General features: G+C 45.5%; 2 protein-coding genes across 12 annotated transcripts in view; one reads left to right on the top strand and one right to left on the bottom strand.

The window, feature by feature from the left end:
• Positions 1-625: 625 nt before the first annotated feature.
• LOC142405688 (dual specificity calcium/calmodulin-dependent 3',5'-cyclic nucleotide phosphodiesterase 1C-like) lies at positions 626-7,011 on the bottom strand. Of its 4 annotated transcripts, none has more exons than XM_075493519.1 (6): positions 6,372-7,011; positions 5,349-5,498; positions 4,152-4,352; positions 3,285-3,401; positions 2,550-2,744; positions 626-2,508 (listed from the first exon to the last, which is right to left on the bottom strand). In XM_075493519.1, exons 2-5 carry the CDS (start codon positions 5,478-5,480, stop codon positions 2,583-2,585), a joined length of 612 nt encoding a protein of 203 aa, XP_075349634.1. In that variant the 5' UTR covers positions 5,481-5,498; positions 6,372-7,011; the 3' UTR covers positions 626-2,508; positions 2,550-2,582. The 4 variants fall into 4 exon arrangements, with proteins under 4 accessions (XP_075349634.1, XP_075349637.1, XP_075349636.1 ...); XM_075493522.1 differs by having other exon boundaries at positions 4,036-4,326; XM_075493521.1 differs by having other exon boundaries at positions 4,152-4,326.
• Positions 6,965-16,811, top strand: part of AVL9 (AVL9 cell migration associated) — a 50,581-nt gene continuing 40,734 nt past the window's right edge. For 6 of the 8 annotated variants that reach the window (XM_075493506.1, XM_075493503.1, XM_075493504.1 and 3 more), the window contains exon 1: positions 9,977-10,110. In XM_075493506.1, coding sequence (XP_075349621.1) covers positions 10,018-10,110 — 93 coding nt within the window. In that variant the 5' untranslated portion in view covers positions 9,977-10,017. Of the gene's footprint in view, positions 7,155-9,976; positions 10,111-10,340; positions 10,543-16,811 lie in introns of those variants that run through there. The other 2 variants (XM_075493507.1, XM_075493508.1) reach the window with 2 other exon arrangements.

Below are 16,811 nucleotides of genomic sequence, written 5' to 3'. Positions count from 1 at the left end.
ACCCGGCCCTGCACAGCCTCCGCGGACGCGCCTCACCCGCACCCGCACACCACAAAACCCTCCTCTCCTCCACACCTCTCCACGGCACCTCGCAACACCTCACTCCCGCAAACACCCTCCTCCCCAACGCTTGCCCTCACACCTCTCCCACGCCCCAAACACACTTCCCCCCCTCCCTGCTCCACAAACACGCTCCCTGACCACACGCTGCCACTGACCGCCCTGCACAACACCGCCTTCTCCCTCACAACTCTTTCCGCCCCTCCCTCCCACACGACGCCTGCAACCCCCTGCGGGACCAACGCCTGCCTTCTCTTGCCCCCTGCTCGCCCACCTACCACCCTCCGCCTCGCTCCGCACCCGCGCTTGCACAACTCGCACGCCACCTGCCCTCCCATGGCCCCTCCGCTTCTGCCCAAACCCCCGGCCACCGGGACCGCCCTCCTTGTCCCATAGCTCTGCTCTTCCCACCCCTGCCCCTCGCACCTTTCCCTCCGCCGGACTTTCTTCCAACCTTCTCCAAAACCTCGTTCAGTCCCTTCACGTCCCCGCTCTGCTAGCGCGAGCGCTCTTAAAAAAAACAAATGCATTAAAAAATACAAATTGCTCTTAAAAATACAAATAAATAATACAAATGCATGCACACAGAAATACATACGTCGTTGGCACATGCAGTCATAAACGAGGAATACACGCTTCACGAAGTATTTCTAGCGGGCTTTAAAGTTCGTTTTAAAATGGGTACAGAAAATCCCACAGTACATTAGGACACAGTCATTGAGCATGTCGCTGCTGTTTGCTGTAACTTTGTAACGCCATCAAGAATATATATGATTGTGACAATGTCTTCTGTGCTGCTAGGCAAAGAAGCGACATAAAAACTATGTAAACATGGTAAGGGATGACTCCTGCCCAGTATCCATAGGTTAGCACCAGTAATTGCTGTGAGATTAATCCCACACAGGAGCAACAGTATTGTCTTGTGCCTTGTCAGCTTTATGGACAGGGTAGGGGGAAGGGAAAAAATCTATGCTATTTGCAACAATAATTGATTTTTAAAATAAAATTAAGAAAATGAAGCATTCCTAGTGATGTAGCTAGTAGTAAAACTGAGAAGAATTCTATCAGTTTTACTGTACTGTTGTATCTGCTGAGACTGTGGTTTCAGTAGAAGTAAGTTTGGGAATATAGAGGCTGCAGGAAAGTTCATTGACAAAAACTGAGAAACTTTGAAGTTTTTTTTTCCAATTCCCCTTTTCCCCCCCTTCCTCTTTTTCCCATCCCTGTTTAGGCTAATAACCTTCCAAAAGCTATTGCAGTAGCTCACACGTTTCTTCTGAAGCATCCAGATGATGAAATGATGCCAAGAAATATGGCCCACCATCAGCACAGCTGATGCTGAGGAGCTGTGCTGGTTTTGGCTGGGATAGAGTTAATTTTCTTCATAGTAGCTAGTATGGGGCTATGTTTTGGATTCATGCTGAAAACAGTGTTGATAACACAGGGATGTTTTCGTTACTGCTGAGCAGTGCTTGCACAGAGTCAAGGCCTTTTCTGCTTCTCACCCCACCCCACCAGTGAGTAGGCTGGGAGTGCACAAGAAGTTGGGGGGGGACACAGCTGGGACAGCTGACCCCAACTGGCCAAAGGGATATCCCATACCATATGACAACATGCTCAGTATATAAAGCTGGGGGAAGAAGAAGGAAGGGGGGGATGTTCAGAGTGATGGCGTTTGTCTTCCCAAAGAACCATTTACATGTGAGGGAGCCCTGCTGTCCTGGAGATGGCTGAACACCTGCCTGCCCATGGGAAGCACTGAATGAATTCCTTGTTTTGCTTTGCTCACATGCGTGGCTTTTGCGTTACCTATTAAACTGTCTTTATCTCAACCCCTGAGTTTTTTCACTTCTACCTTTCCAATTCTTTCCCCCATCCCACCGGGGGGGAGTGTGCAAGCATCTGCGTGGTGCTTAGATGCCAGCTGGGGTTAAACCACAACAGACCTCAGTGAAATGAAGCACAATATGATAGAATTGCATGTATTTAAGTACCAGCCACAAAGAGAGCCATCAGTGAATGGCCATGGTGCAACAAGAGAGAACAGTGCAAACTGTTGAACAGACAAACCTCCCTCTCGCTGTTACCTTTGCCTCTATGCTTCTGCCAGTGCAAGGGCCAAGGGCAAATTAGATGCTGGGAAAAGGTGAAGTGAACAAGAGGTGGAAAAGAGCTGCCACACGGGATCAGACTAAAAGTCATTTTGTTCCCTTTTCTGTCTGGGGCACTAACCAGGAGTAAGAAAAGGAAAAGAATGAGATACGTGTGTATCCTGTACACACTGAGCCTTCCCTACCATTTATTCTCCCAACTGAGTGGGCCAGCAACTTTCTGAGCTTCCAGCTGAACCCAAACTGCAATGGCTGATCACCACCCTGGAATCTGTCTTCCTTCAATTTCTCTAGTCCACCTTCAAAGATATTGCTGTTGTTTGTCTCAACAACCACTGTGGGAACGTACTGTGTGCTCAGTATTTCATTTTGTTTAAGCCTTCAATCCGTTTCCATCAGTGTTGTCTGGCTTTAGCTGTCTCCTGTACGTACCACTACACCTGTCTTGAAAAGGAGGTAATGGACCGTCCATGTCATATCTGCGGCATGCATTAGGTTGTGATAAGGAGTTTTGCGTTGGCTGTAGCCAACCTCCAGAGCTTCCACAACGGACACCAGGGCAGAAATGGGGATCTGAGGAAAAGAGCACAGAATTACAAACAACATCATCACCTTTAATGGCTAGCCTTTGGAAGGGAGCATTTTGATCAGAGGCCCGAAAGAGCGGAGAACAGTCAAGATCCGAGAGCAATGTTTCTGCCATCCAAATTCAAGCCTGTTCAAAGTTGCAGGAGAAGATACATTGCACTGGTGTCTGCAAACCTCTGTAATGATCCAAGCTCTCCTTTTTTGCCTGCACGCTTGAGAGTCCTGTGAATCTCAGGAGAATGACACCATCATTCCCATGGGATCAAATCCAGTATTTCCCGTGGGGAAGCCTGTTTGGAACCCCGCCAACTTCATGGTGCTCTAGGGCAATTACGTGCACTCCTCAAATAACATTTGGTCCTCCTTGCTGCAAAAAAAAGATTATTTTAACCTTCTAGGAAAATGACAGCATCCACAAAGCCTTCCAATAGCACTAAAATTGCATTTTGAATGCAACAAGGCAGCATGAGAGGGAAGTTCACAAAACCCGAGACGGAAGAAGAGACCCATCTTCTAACTACTGACCTTGAAACGGCTGATCACATCGTAGCTGGTGAGAAGTTCACAGGAAACCAATTTCAGCGTGTGATCCCCACTGGTGCAATTTAGTGTGAACACATCAAAGGACCACTTGTCTACGTGCTGCAAGAGTGGGGAGAAAAGACAGTCACTCCAGTGTCCTTGCCCACTTTACTGCTGCTAGTACATAAACAAGTTTCTGAAGCAATAGGCTGACACGCTGCAGGAACACATCCCCTCCAATCAGAACACCTTAGCATCGCCGGTGTGCAGTTCATCACCGCGTGATGGCCAAGCACCAACACTCGTCCCCAGCTGGCCTTTGCTCCGTACCCAAACCGCGGCCCACAGCCACCTCCCCGCTCGCTGCCCGCGCCGGGGGCCCCGACGCCCCAGCGCCTCTCCGCTGCCGCGGGCACGGACCGCGCCGGTCACCAGCCCGGGCAGCAGGAGGCCCCGCGGCCTCAGGCAGACGCGTGACCGACGAGCCGGGAGGGCCGCCCCGCCCTGCCCGCAGCCCCGGCCCCTCAGCCCCGGCACTTGAGGATTTTTCCCTCGTCGGCCACTAACGCCGGACGCTGCGGCCAGACCCGCGCACTTCCCCCCGGCTGCCAAGCCGAGGCGCGCCACCTCCCGCTCCCCCCCGCCGGCCGAGCAGAAGCCGGGGCGCGGCCAGGCCCCTCCACGCCGGCCCCTCCGCGCCACCCAGCCGCCGCCGCCCTCCCTCGCCTCACGCCGCCTCCACACACACGCGCACCCCGCGCGGGGCGAGAAAACCCTCGCCTGACGTGAGGCGCCCGCCCGCCGCGCGCCTCCCGACCTCGCCGACCCCGTTCAAGCTTCCCGCCAAGCGGCGGCGGCGCTGCTGCTCACTGAGCACCAGGAGCTGAGGCGGGCTGGTGGTCGCGTTAGCCGCCATGTTGCGCCCAGAGCTGACCGGTCGCCACCGCCTCCCGCAGAAGTGAAGGGCCTCCCGCGGTTACCCCAAAACAACTTTAGCCAAGTATTTTTCCCCATGTGGAAAATGGATGTAGTCAGTGAGGGTAAACTGAGGAAGAAAATGTGAAAAAGCAGCTAAACAACGTTGCAGAAGCAGCAAAGCTCAAGTTGTGCTGAGACTCGACAGGCTATTAGCAATTGGGTACGGTTTTGAACCTGCGCTGCACATGTTGCTCTAACTCAAATGAGCAAAATTCACTATGGTATAGGTAAAATCCTACACCCTTATCCTAATCATTGCATTAATGAAATTCTCATGCACCTTCATTCACCATAATGAACGTGGATGGCCCTTCACATGGCAGTGTTCTCTCCTCTTGCCTTACTGCTTTTTTCCATATTTCACAGAAAATAATGACTTTGTTCTTTGTGCTATTTTTGTTTGTTTGTTTGTTTACTTAAATAATGGGTATTTTTCTATATTTTTATATTAATATCTGAGATTTTCATCTTTGTAAAATGTTTGACAGCTTTTAATATTGTGAGACATTCATTAAATTTATGTCTGATCAATACTTTTGTAGTTTTTTCTCCGTGCTATTTCTTTTACAGAAGTTTCCAAGTGAGAGATCATAATCCCAACCAGTGTTATGATCCTTACTGCATACAATTCGTTTTTTCTAAAATTTAGGACAAGAGCTTCAGAAAAAAATCTACTCCAAACAGAAACTGAGATTGCCATCCAGAATAAATTAGTTACAAAGCTCAGATGCATGCCGGGACTTCATTTATGCTTTTCTTCAACAGAAATCCCAGAATCCCATAACTTTTTTTTTTTTTATTCACATGCTTGTCTCCACAAATTCACGATTTTGTTCTGTAGGAAGCTGGGCTATACCTAACAAATAAAGCGGAGCTACCAGCTACCACAGGCACCGCTCACCTCTGATGTTACTTCCAGACGTAAACTATCATACTGCCCAGGTAGAGCTTATCCATCTCAAGAAGTCTTCACTGCACATAAGCCAAGTTGAGAACTCCTTGTTATTGTTATGAAATGCAGAATGACTAACAAATTACGATTACTATGGTAATGATATACTAGCTAGTGGTTCTTAAGTAAAATATTACCTCTGAGTAACAGAAGAACTGTAGGGCCGAGTTTTCATTGCTGTTTGTGAGCTGTACACTGAGAAGGAAAATTCCAACTGAGACTTTTCCAAGAGCTTTCGTTTCGTAGCAGCTCTCACCTTCCTTTCTCATAAATACACGCAGTGTGAGCTGTGAAAAAAAACATAGATTATGTCAGCCAGTTGGTTTTCCTATAAGAGGCTGATATTGTCAGTCCAACATTTTTATTGTCTTAGCGGGCAAGAAAATTTCAAACAGAAAAAAAAATATCTAGTTATCTATTCGGAGAAGCAATAAGCCACAATTATCCAGCAGTATCACTGAGATACCTCTATAATACAAAATCCATAGCAGTAAGATCGACGCCAGAGTGCACTTTCCTCCGTGAACTGAGTATTGGCTATAAACACTCCCATGCATCTTTTGGGGGACATCTCATTACTGCAGGAGATAATGGCCAATATTTCAAACCTTTTTCTTTTTTGAAATTATACTAAACAGTATGTTACAGCCTAAAACTAGTAAGAAATCATTCACTTGCCAGAGCTGGATTGTTCCTTGTAGCTTATCCTGCATTCCCCACAGTATATTTTTTTTATAATGGCACTTCTGTTGCAGCTGAGGAACAATATGTAATTACATGCTTTATTGTTATAATTTGAGCCTCTGAGTATTGTGTTAGTGATGAGATTTTCTTTAAGCACTATTCTTTTATAGTTCTTTCAAAAAGAATCTCTTCCTCCGATTTCCACAGAGAATCTTAATTATTAAGAGTACAGTTGCTAGTAAATGCTGATTTAAATAACCAGAACTGAATCATAACAAAGGTTAAAGAGGGAACGTGGTCTGAGTGCAGTAAGACAAAGATTTTTAATTTTTTTTTCTCTCACACTAAATTTGCCTGTGCTCTTGGACAAGTCTTTGAACTGACTTTCTAGGGTATCATCATGTGTGTTTAGCAGCAGAAGAGTGCTAACGGAAGAAGCCTTAACTTGATTTTTCTCATTTTTAGCCTTCAGCAACCAACCTGACACACCTAGACTTAAACCATCCCAGACTTCATTTTGTGCTGCCATTAATCTGCACGACTTCACGGTGGAAGGACGCAGCCCGAGGATGTGCTTCCTCTGCGCTTCAGGGGGGCTTTGAGAGGAGATTTTCTCAGAAAAGACGACGATCGAAGAAGGAGGCACCGTTATCGCCCCTGCTCGCAGCCCCGCCGCGGATGGCGGCAGTAGCGGTCTGTCTGCTGGGGCACCGGGGGCACCCCGCGGACAGCGCCGGCTGCGGGGAACCAGGACTGGCGGGAAGGCCTCAGCCGAGGCCCGGCGGGCTGCCCCTGCCCGGGGCGACTCTGCTGCACGGCCGTGAAGTGCTTTCCTGGCCGCGAGGTAAAACGAAGCCGCTTTCCCTGGGAGTCCCTTCCGTGAAGCGAGCTTTCCTGGAGAGCTCCCTGCGGCATAGGAGGGGAGTGGTGCCGGCTCCTGCCCGCACTCCGCTGCCCACGGCCGACGGCACCTCCTGAGGGGACGGGCCGAACCGAAACCCCGCCCTGGCGGCGGTAGGGAGGGAGGAGCGGGGAGAGGGAGGTGCTGCCGGCGGCGTCCCGCCCTCCCCCGGCCGGGCGCTGCGGAAGCGCAGGCGGCCGGGGCTGCGTGCTTGTCGGACCCTGGGCGGCGGGAGGCGGAGCGAGGGCCCGGGCACGGCGGCATCTTCCAGAGCGGCCATCGCCGGGGCTCCATGGAGAAGCGGGGCCCGGTGCTGCACATCGTGGTGGTGGGCTTCCACCACAAGAAGGGCTGCCAGGTGAGGGGGCGCGGGTGCCGCCCGCCTCCTCGCCCGCCGGCGGGTGTCCCTCGTCTCCCGCTTCTTCCCTCCGCTCCTGCGCTTCCTCCCTGCCCTCCCCCGGGTCCCCTCCCCCGCGCTGAGCGGCGCCTGCCTGGCTGCTGCCCTCAGCCTGCGGGAGCGGCTCGGCTGCGGCCCCGCGGGGAAGGCTTGAGCCCCTGCGGGAGAGGGCGTGTCTGATGGGGCCGGGGGGGGCCTTTGCTTTAGCTCAAGGGGGCGGGTAAAGGAGCAGTTTGAAACCGGCGAGGCGCCGCGAAGCACGTTAGGGCCCCAGTTGGCCGCGGCCTCCCCCTTCCCCCGCGGAGGGGGCCGGGCTGGGCTGGGGCTTCCCTCAGCCAGGGGGTGCGGGGCGGGGTCTGTCTGGCGGGGCCGTGACTCAGTCCGCTCCCGGCAGTTAATGTTTATTGAGCTGCGTACGTGACTGCTCCCCGTCCTGGCGAGGCGGGGCGAGGGCCGGCAGGGTGAGCTCCCCGCCGCCGGCCGTCTCCCCGTTTTCCTGTAAATGGTGGGAGACAGCTCAGATCGTTGCATCCGATTCTACTGTGAGTCGTGCGTGTTTAATGCATTCAGACAGAGAATTAACAGAAAAACAAATTATTTTTTTATCTATCTTCTATTCCTGCCCGCCTAGCCGGGCAGCACTGCGTTGAATCTCTCACAGGTACAACTTTTAGGCGAACAGCCTGATGGCCTCAGGGTATTCGTCCACCCTTGATTTAAGTTTTCTTTGCGTGTCTCTTCCCTTCTTTCATAAATCTTGACAGCTTCGTGTGGCCTGTAAGGTAGAAGAAATGTATGTTGTGTATTTCATAGGTATTTTACGCTCTGATTTTTTTATTTTACTTTTTTTAAGCCTTGAAACAGGAGATGCTGTTGTCCAGCTGGGCTGCACACAGACTTGCTTTGCTATGACAAGAGCAGATAGATACAATGGTGGACTTGCAGTGAGTCTTTTTCCATGGGGCATTCTTCGTCTTGACAAAAATTAGCAAAACAATAATTAATTTGATGGTTGTTGTTATACAAGAATTGGTTTGACATGAACACATTTGATATGAGGTACCAGAGAGTTAAATTAATCTTTGTTAATGCTTCAGGAAACAAAACAAGCACAGCATGGTAACATGTAAAACAATTCCTCATACCAACAGAGGCTGAAGCAGAAGTGCAAGAACTCGTTGTAGGTGTTCTTCCACCTCCTTTTCTGAAAGATCTGCATGGTTTTGTAACACATCCTTTTTCCTCAGGCTGTCTAGTGGCTGTTCACATGTGGATGTTTGCAGCATCAGTTCCTATGAAGGAATTCGATCATCTAGGTTGCAAGGTTTGCGATATTTATAAGTCTCTTTCTTGTCAAAGACCATTAGGAGATGAGTGTTAGTTGGGTGTCTCTAAGAGGAAGAGGGCATTTTTGCCCTCGCCTTGTTGGCCTTTTGGAAAAGACATAGGTTGGAGACAAAAGCAGACGTGGCTTTTGTTGCTTCTGTTCTTCTTTTGGGGCCTGTATTTCTTGTAACTTTATGCAGTGTTGATACAAACCAAAAAAAAAAAAACCCAAACCCCAAACTATAAATTAGTAGCAGTGAATTTTATCTTGCTGCCAGCAAAACGTTTATAGAAGTACATTTTCAGGTGTTGTCAAAAATTGGGTCGGAATACCTCTGAACCAAAGCTGCCTTCAAGTATCTCAAGAAATGAACTGGAGAAGTTGGAGAGGAATGTGGTTGGGGAAGGGAACGGGGTAGCTGTGTCACAGGGAGAAGAACTGCAGGAACAGAATGACAGTTGGTAGAACCACAAACAGCCAGGCTTCCTAAGGGAAATCTAACCAGAAATCTAATTTTAAATATATTCTACCTCTGACTTAGCAGATTTGTTACTGAACTACAGAAAATGTTTCCTGAAAGAACTGGAGGCAGGGAGCTGCACAGCTATAGCCTAATGAGTTTGACATCAGTAGTATGTGAGGCTCTAGAGAATTTTTGAAGGAAATAATTAATTAACAACATGAAACTAAGTAGAGTGAGTCCTACGGGTATTCACTAAGGATAGAACATGCCTGACTGACCTGCATCTTTTCTAAGAATAAATGATTGATTTACTTTATCTGTGAAAGAAACAGACTAGCTTGAATCTGCCTGGAACTTGATAATGGATCACGCAGCACTACCAAAAGAAAAGGTTGGGGTTTTTTAAAGGTGGAGATACTGGAGAATTAGTACAAGAGCTGGTACTTGAGGAAGAAACAGTATGAAGGAGAGGAAGCAGCAACAGTTTGCATTGGAAGAGGAACTGCTGGTCTGAAAGGTGCTTGCAAGGGGTGTTTCTCAAGACTGACTTTGGGCCCACATAAGTGGCACTGGCATTGTTTACACAGTAAAATCTAACTATGATGAGCAAACTTGAGGAATCAGTGTTACAAAGGAAGACTGGAATGTCATGCAAGAGCTGGATGATAAGGTATGCTGGAATGATAGAAATGGAGTGCATTACGAAATAATGCAGTAGGACTGAATAATAACAGTATAGGCTTGGGAAGTAACATGAGACCTCTGGAAGAGAAAAGAGACCGCATATGATGAAGGATAAGTCACAGAAGTGGTGTTATTTGGGGGCAAGAGTGGCAACAAATGTAGTCCTGTAGTGTAATAATATGTTTATTGATGCATAAAAATTCTGATCCACCTTTCAGAAAAATGGATTTGGATTCTCTCTGTCATTTCCAGGAATGCATGAGATAGTCCTTGGGGAGTCTGTTTTCAAGGAGAACATAGAAGAGCTTGGCTAGGTAGGCTAACAAAATGGATTTTGAGGCTCTGTTCATATGAAGACTATAAGCCGCCTCTGCGAACATGGGAACATTCTCCCCTTTTCCTCTCCTGCCTCTTCACAACTGGAAAGCAGAGGTGGTTGTGTGGTAAGCTGAAACAGGGAACTTAGGTGACCAAAAAGTAAGCCTTGTTTTGGTGGGTTGTTTTTGAGCTGGTTGGTTCATGGGTTCTGTTTGCCAAGCGGACATGTGCAGAAGACAGCTGCACAGGCACAAGAAGACTAGTATGGGGATGGAAAAGAGTGTCTCTTGAAAGTGGCGGCCTGGGACTTCTATTTTTGTTGTCATGTTTGATAATGGCCTTTGAAGTATTCATTGAACCACTGCATTAAACGCAGTTGTACTCCGGGAGACTGTTGGAAAGTGAAAAATAAGGAGGAAAAAACAACCGTTTGATCTAAAAGACAGTGCTGGCACAAGAACAAGTGAATATGAACCGTCTGCAGACGCACTGCAGATTGCATACAAGAAACTACTAATTGCAGAAAAGCGAAGTTCCAAAGGAGCTTTCAAATGGCAGTAAGTCAGAGTGAATTTGGGGAGCTTAAGATTGAGAGATCATACAGCTAGCTTGTCTGTTTTAACAGGAATTTACCTGGTTTGCCTGAGAAGGCTCTTGTTTGCTACTGATAAGAGGAGTGGCCTAAGGAGAAAGGAACAGCAAACACAGCCCTTTTGTTGTATGTAGTTGCTCATACTTTTGTCCATTAATGCAAAACACACAGTGTTGATGTGGTAGGAGTTTCTACATGCTTCTCAGCCTCTACAGGACTCAAGTCACAAAAGCATTGGGGCATAAATTGATAATAAGAGAGGCCTGCCACAGAAATGGTGTGATCTGTTTTGGAGTATCTGTAGCTGGTTAGCTCATTAGTTACTGCAGCAGGTTACTGGTCCATCTCTCTGGCTCATGTTATGTTCTGTTGATCTCCTGCTTCAGTATAGGATGGTAAGACTTGGATTTCGGGGCTGTTTCTGCTGCCCTTCTGGAGCAGCTGATAACACATTCCTCAGTAGTTTTCAGGAGCTGTAGAGCAAAGTGGCTAGTGATTTCAGAGCAAATAAAGGGAAAGGGTTTTTTTTTTTTTTTCAGAATCATGAAACACTTCCTCTCATTACAAGTAAGCAATAAAGCACTTAATTTGCCTTACAACATTTTAATTTTTGAAAGCATTAAATGGTGTGGAAAGTCCTTATCTATATTATGATAGAGGTCTTCAGCAAAAATGTAACCTGAACAGAGCTTGCCTAGTAGATGCAAGTTGTGTGTTGAAAAATATACGGAGAGACTTTTGCTTTATGGTGAAGGTGGAAGACTGACAGTCATGAGGTGTAGTTCTCCACTAGTGATCCTGTGTGCCGTGATCCTCGTTTGAGCTCTCTGTCTCCAGGCTTTATTTACACGGGGAAGCAGAGAGATAATAGTCTCTGAGGGTGTAGGAAGGCTGAAAATATCCTGAGTACTCTAAAAGTCATTCATTTTGAAGGCAAAGTTAAAATGAGAACTGATTTATTTGAAAAGGAGAGGAAGGAAAGCTGGAAAAACTTGCGGGCAAGAGTTACGCACAAGTCCCTCTGAGCCCCCTGGCTGGCTGCTGAGGAAGTACATGGTCCCTTTACTACCGGACTGCCTGGCCTGGCACAAGAATCCCCAGCTTCTCTTGATACTACAAGGCTTTAAGGCTATTACATCTGAGTAAACTCAGGCCCTGTGTCACCACCCGTCAGGCTATACATAATCTCACTTCACTTGGGGCAGGGCCCAGCTTTTCTGCATTCCAGGTGCTGAGCAGTTCTGCAGATTTCCTCTGACCTTGTGCAGTGGGTGGGTGACCGTTGTCTCGTGTATCCTCTCAAGGGCTTGACTATCTGCTAAGCCGCTCTTGACTTAAACATATGCATTTCCAACTGTGTTGTGGAAATGAAAAAAAAAAAGGGTAGGTAGTGGGGAAAGTGCTGTGTGTGTCATGGACTGCTCACATTGCTGGTCACTTTTGTTTGCTTGGGATCCTTGCTCTGTAAAATAATGGCAGCTGATCTTGACCCACTTCTCTGTATGCCAGTGGAGAATGGCATTTCAAACTTGGTGTCACAGACATGGGAGTGGATTATCATAAATACCGAAAGGCATGTTCCCGTGGAATCCCAAAGTTTGTCCTAAGGATCTTCAAAGTATTACTTTAACTTTTTAATGTAAATGTGATGTTTGCTCTCTCCAAAGGAGTGTCTGAGTTCCCTGAGCTGCCTGAGTTGTCTGTGTGGGTATGTTTTTGTGTGGACTGTGTTTGAAGACCAATCCGCCTGTCTTGCCTGACCATAGATTTTCTTCCTGGCATGCAAAGGAAACTTAAGATCAGGAATGAAATAGCTGATACCTAAGTTTTAGAGAAGAGCCTGAATATGATCTTTGAGAGGGAAGAATGCCCTTTAAGATTTCTTCCCTTCCTGAATTGTGTATGTGCTCCTCCTGTCATTTGAGAGCTTCAGGTACTTGAGCTCCAGAAGGCAGTGCTTGCTGCGATCTGCAGAAATCAGCACGTAACACGGTCTGAGCAATACGTGCACGTGGCCTTTTTTACTTGTGCCTAGGGAGCGTATGTCTTCAAGCAGAATTGTTGGCAAGTTAGGCTTGACTTTGTTTGCAGAATTAGGAGGTGTCTAAGGAACAAGTGAGTTCAGTCTGCTCTCTTTATCGACTCTTTTGAGAACTGCCTACATTTCCAGGTCTCTTGTGTCCTCGATTGTAGCACTTGTTTCCAAGAGGGAAATACTGAAGTCACTCTCTTCAGTATGTTCCACAGGCAGCCTTTCTGGAGGTATCTTTCTTTTCTTTTGTCAAGGGGAACACTTCTAGCCTGTCTCAGTCCCTGTTTGTTTGCTGTCTTTCTTCTAAGACTCTGCTTTACTGGAGAATTATTTTTTTCTCTTCTTGAACTTTGCCAACCCAGTAGTTGCTGTGATTCTGCTAGATGTGCTTGACATTCTTAACCATGTAAGTGAAGTGTATGCTTTGTTGTCTTTAAGTCCTTGTGACTTTGTTTTGGGGAAGCACAGTAGGCAGGTATTATGCAATAGGTAATCTTCTCTAGTCATTAAACAAGATCTTGTTAAAGGAACAACAGAAACAAAAAATAACTGGAAAAGGAACTAGGCTGCACTCAAGCCAAAGGGCTTTCTTCCTGGCTGTATTGATGATAACCTGTAAACATTAGCACAATTCCTTTGTTTCTGTTCCCTGCTTGTAATAATATTATTTAAGCATTTTAAAGGACCGTTATGAGAATGAAATCTCTTGATGAAGTTAATAATAGCGTATATTAAGTATCAAAGATTAGCCTGTTATCTAAAATATGTGGATTTGCTTATGTTCAACAAGTTGAAACTTTGAAAGAAGCTTTTAAGCTTTTATTAGAAAGGCTACTCAAATTAGCATGGGATGCTGATAATTTTAAATACACAGGGCATTGCTGAGTACTTGATGTAATTGCTATCTCACACTTCTGTAAACAATACCACAGATTCTGATCTCTTGTGTTGAATTAATGATGGGTTCCACTCTTTGATGTCTATGTAATCCACTTTAGTATTTTGTGTTTGTTCAGTGAAAACCCCCAAGCATGGTGGATTTTTGTTTGTTTGTTTTGTTTCTTTGTTGAGTTTTTCAAGCTTTAAAGAGCACTATGCTTTGATAATCTTGGGGTTGCTTCCTTGAAGTCCTGAACAGGAAATAAAGTATTTCTTTGAAGGATTCCGTACTGGTTATTTTCTCCATAGTTGCCCTGATGTGTGAATTGAGAGAAGGTTCCTAAATACCTATTTGCAGTTATGTAACACTTCCCATAGTCATCATCCTTAACATTCATCTTATGATCTGTCTGTTCTTTGTATGTGTCATAACATCCGAGTAATTTTTTAAACATTCTGTACCAGGAATCTTGACCTTTCTTTTGAATAAATGAATGAATGCTAAATCAGTAAAATATGTATTTCTGTACCTCTGTTGCACCTTTTATCTACCTATTGCAGAATGCTTTCAAATAGTAACTCGGGCTCTCAGTGCTTGTATAGAGGTGGCAATGTAATTTACATACATATACAAGAGAGGAAGATTCAAAGGTGTAAAATCATTGAACAGAGGTCACTCCAGTTGCAGTAAATGGGAATTTGCAAAGTCTCAACTTCGTGCTTCCTGTCCTAATGTTGCCTTGTTTTATGATATGGGTCTAATTTTGATAATCTGTCCCATAGCTTGTATGTGGTGCTGAATTATTACACCTAGACAGGTATGTTGTTTCTAAAAGCACTCTCAGGAAGTTGTGGATACAAGATGTGAGAGCAAGTTCCTTGCCTGCTCTGACGTGCTGGGGGATAGGGCATGGGGCCGCCTGCTTCATTGGGGTTACCTAGAGCAGAGCATGTTCTGTTCTTTATGATGTTACTGCATTTGTGTAGCTTCTCAGCCTCATACTTGGTAGTGAGCCGGATTTGTCCAATCTTGGGAGTAAATCTAATGTTGAAACTTGTAAGGAAGGAGCATGTTCGCTAAGAGCCCTTCTGGGGCCATCAGACGTCCCGTGGTAAAGAACCTGAATGCTTGTTGGCTCATAAGACAAGGTGATAGCTTGCTTGGACTGCATCAGTTCAGCAATACATGCTATATGAATTACACACAACGGCTGTTTCTAAACTGATGAGTAAATGTGCTTTAAAGTGTACCTACAGTCCTGGTACTCCATTTTCCCAGGAAAAGGAGGATTCACTGTACCATTTGACAGCTTCCTGCCAGCCTGCATGGGCTCCTTCCCATTGGGAACCAGAGCATGCAGCAGAGCTGGTGAAAGGATGCGTGTCTGTGTCTTGTGTGTGATGAGGTCTGTGTGCTGTCCTGGGGGAGAAGAAATGCCACCAGTCCCTGTAGCTGGGTGCGTCCATTAAGAGCCGATGGGCGCAGCAGGTTACGTGGGTGAAAAATTGGCTGCTGCTGACCCCGGTCTATATTAGTTGCTGTGTTGGGCAGACATCAGTTAGGAGTAGAGCTGAGGGTTGCCCTCTCATGTTTCATTAAGGAAGTTGCCCTCTTCAGAGTTCATCCTGCATGAATTCTAACTTACTTTCTGTAAGACCATGAAGTCTTGTCTTGAGGGTACAGAGTTCCCTAGCAAGTCCCCTAGGCTGGAATGGTTGCAGAAGTATTATGTTCCTCTTTGGGGGGGGGGGCGGTATTTACTTTCTTTGGGAAGACTGATAGGAGCAAAAGTTCCAAAACACAGGATTTGTCTGACTTGAACTGTATGACTATAAAAAATAAAGTGTTAAGTAATTGGAAAGAGTCACTAAAATGCATACTAACATGACTTTGAAAACAAATACAAAGGTTTCAGTGTTTGTTTTAAGGGCCCAAGAGTCAGAACTTTACTAACCTAGTCAGAGTTTTCGAAGCAAGCTTGAATGGTTGTATTGTGCATCTGTAGCAATACAGATGGTGTCTTGGAACTTGTGTAAGTGGCTGCTCTATAGCTTTAGCCAAATGAGAATGTGAGGATGTTCCAGTTTCAGGAACTGGAAGGATAGAAAAGACTGTCCCCTACCTCTTTGTAATACATGGATTTCCTTTGCTGTTACTGTGTGTGTATGTAATGGTTTTTAAATATATTTATATAAATATATATCATACATATTTGTTCTACATATACATTTTTATATAAATGTGCATGTGTGTTATAGTTATTACACATGCACATTTATATAAATATGTATTATATATTTAAAAATCTGTTGTTAGAGGTCGTCATATTACTGCATAGGCATTATTGTTAGATGGATGGGCTCTTCAACTTGTAGATCCTGATCTGTTGGTTCTGTCATACAACAATGGGGAAAGTTTGTCATTTAAATCTGGTTAAATTGTGGTTTAAATAATAAATTGTTCTCAGTGCTGAAAGACTAACAATGTTCTTAAATTTTCATTTGGCTGCATGCTGCAGTTGTTATGGTGATTCAGATAAAATCATTGGTGTGCTGTTTTTCTCTGGATCTGGCTATGCTGGGACTAAAATATCAAGAAAACTGCTTTTAAAAATCCCTACTTTGAGTGAAGAACAAATGCTGACTTGTTTGAAATGAGGGATCAAGTTTTATGTGTCATTTTAATCTTCTGGGTTTCTTTGGTCAATGCTGCTTAGCATTATACTCAATATCCTTCTGCTTTTCTTTCTTAAATGAAAGAGGAAGAGTTGGTATTCTTGAAATAAAATGTGTTTAAATGATTTATGAAGGGAAGAGTTTTTCTAAATATGAATGTAATGAATGGGTTTTGCTGATCTTTTCTTCATTTGAAGCAATTATTCTACCTATTTGTGCAGTACAAGCAATGGGAGAGATCATCAAAGCAATTGTTCAGAGAATGGGATGGATTCATCCTCTGTAAATTAGATTCTGCAACTTACTGAAAGCATCCTTGCCTTTAACATAATACTGTCATTCGAAATATTTCAGATTTTTTTAGAGACTTGAGATTAAATCCTCTCTCCATTGAACCAATGGAGAGAGGATTTACTTATTTGGGTCCAGATTTTTTTCATTTCTGGTCTGAAGAGAAATCTTCCAAAATACCCATATTAAAGAGGAGAGCTTATATTGTGGCTGTGCTGGGTAAGAGGGGTTAACTTGTAAGTGGAGTAGTTCAAACATGTGATAGTAGATGGAGTGGGGAGGATGGGGAGTTTATACTGACTTGCCAGCACATTTTAAATTATCACTGTTTAGTGTTCACTGAAGATCTTACTCTT

The sequence above is a fragment of the Mycteria americana genome, chromosome 2 (genome assembly GCF_035582795.1).
Source record: "Mycteria americana isolate JAX WOST 10 ecotype Jacksonville Zoo and Gardens chromosome 2, USCA_MyAme_1.0, whole genome shotgun sequence".
NCBI lineage: Eukaryota > Metazoa > Chordata > Aves > Ciconiiformes > Ciconiidae > Mycteria > Mycteria americana.
Note: the sequence above shows the minus strand (reverse complement) of the source record. Positions and strands in the feature narration are given on the sequence as shown.

Excerpts from the sequence above, each read along its gene's own strand:
- LOC142405688 (XM_075493519.1), bottom strand. The coding sequence starts at position 5,480 with ATGAGAAAGGAAGGTGAGAGCTGCTACGAAACGAAAGCTCTTGGAAAA. Across the intron at positions 3,402-4,151 it reads GCCTCAGCTCCTGGTGCTCA|CACGTAGACAAGTGGTCCTT; the intron begins GTGAGCAGCAGC and ends CCACTCTTGCAG. Across the intron at positions 2,745-3,284 it reads ATGTGATCAGCCGTTTCAAG|ATCCCCATTTCTGCCCTGGT; the intron begins GTCAGTAGTTAG and ends TCTTTTCCTCAG.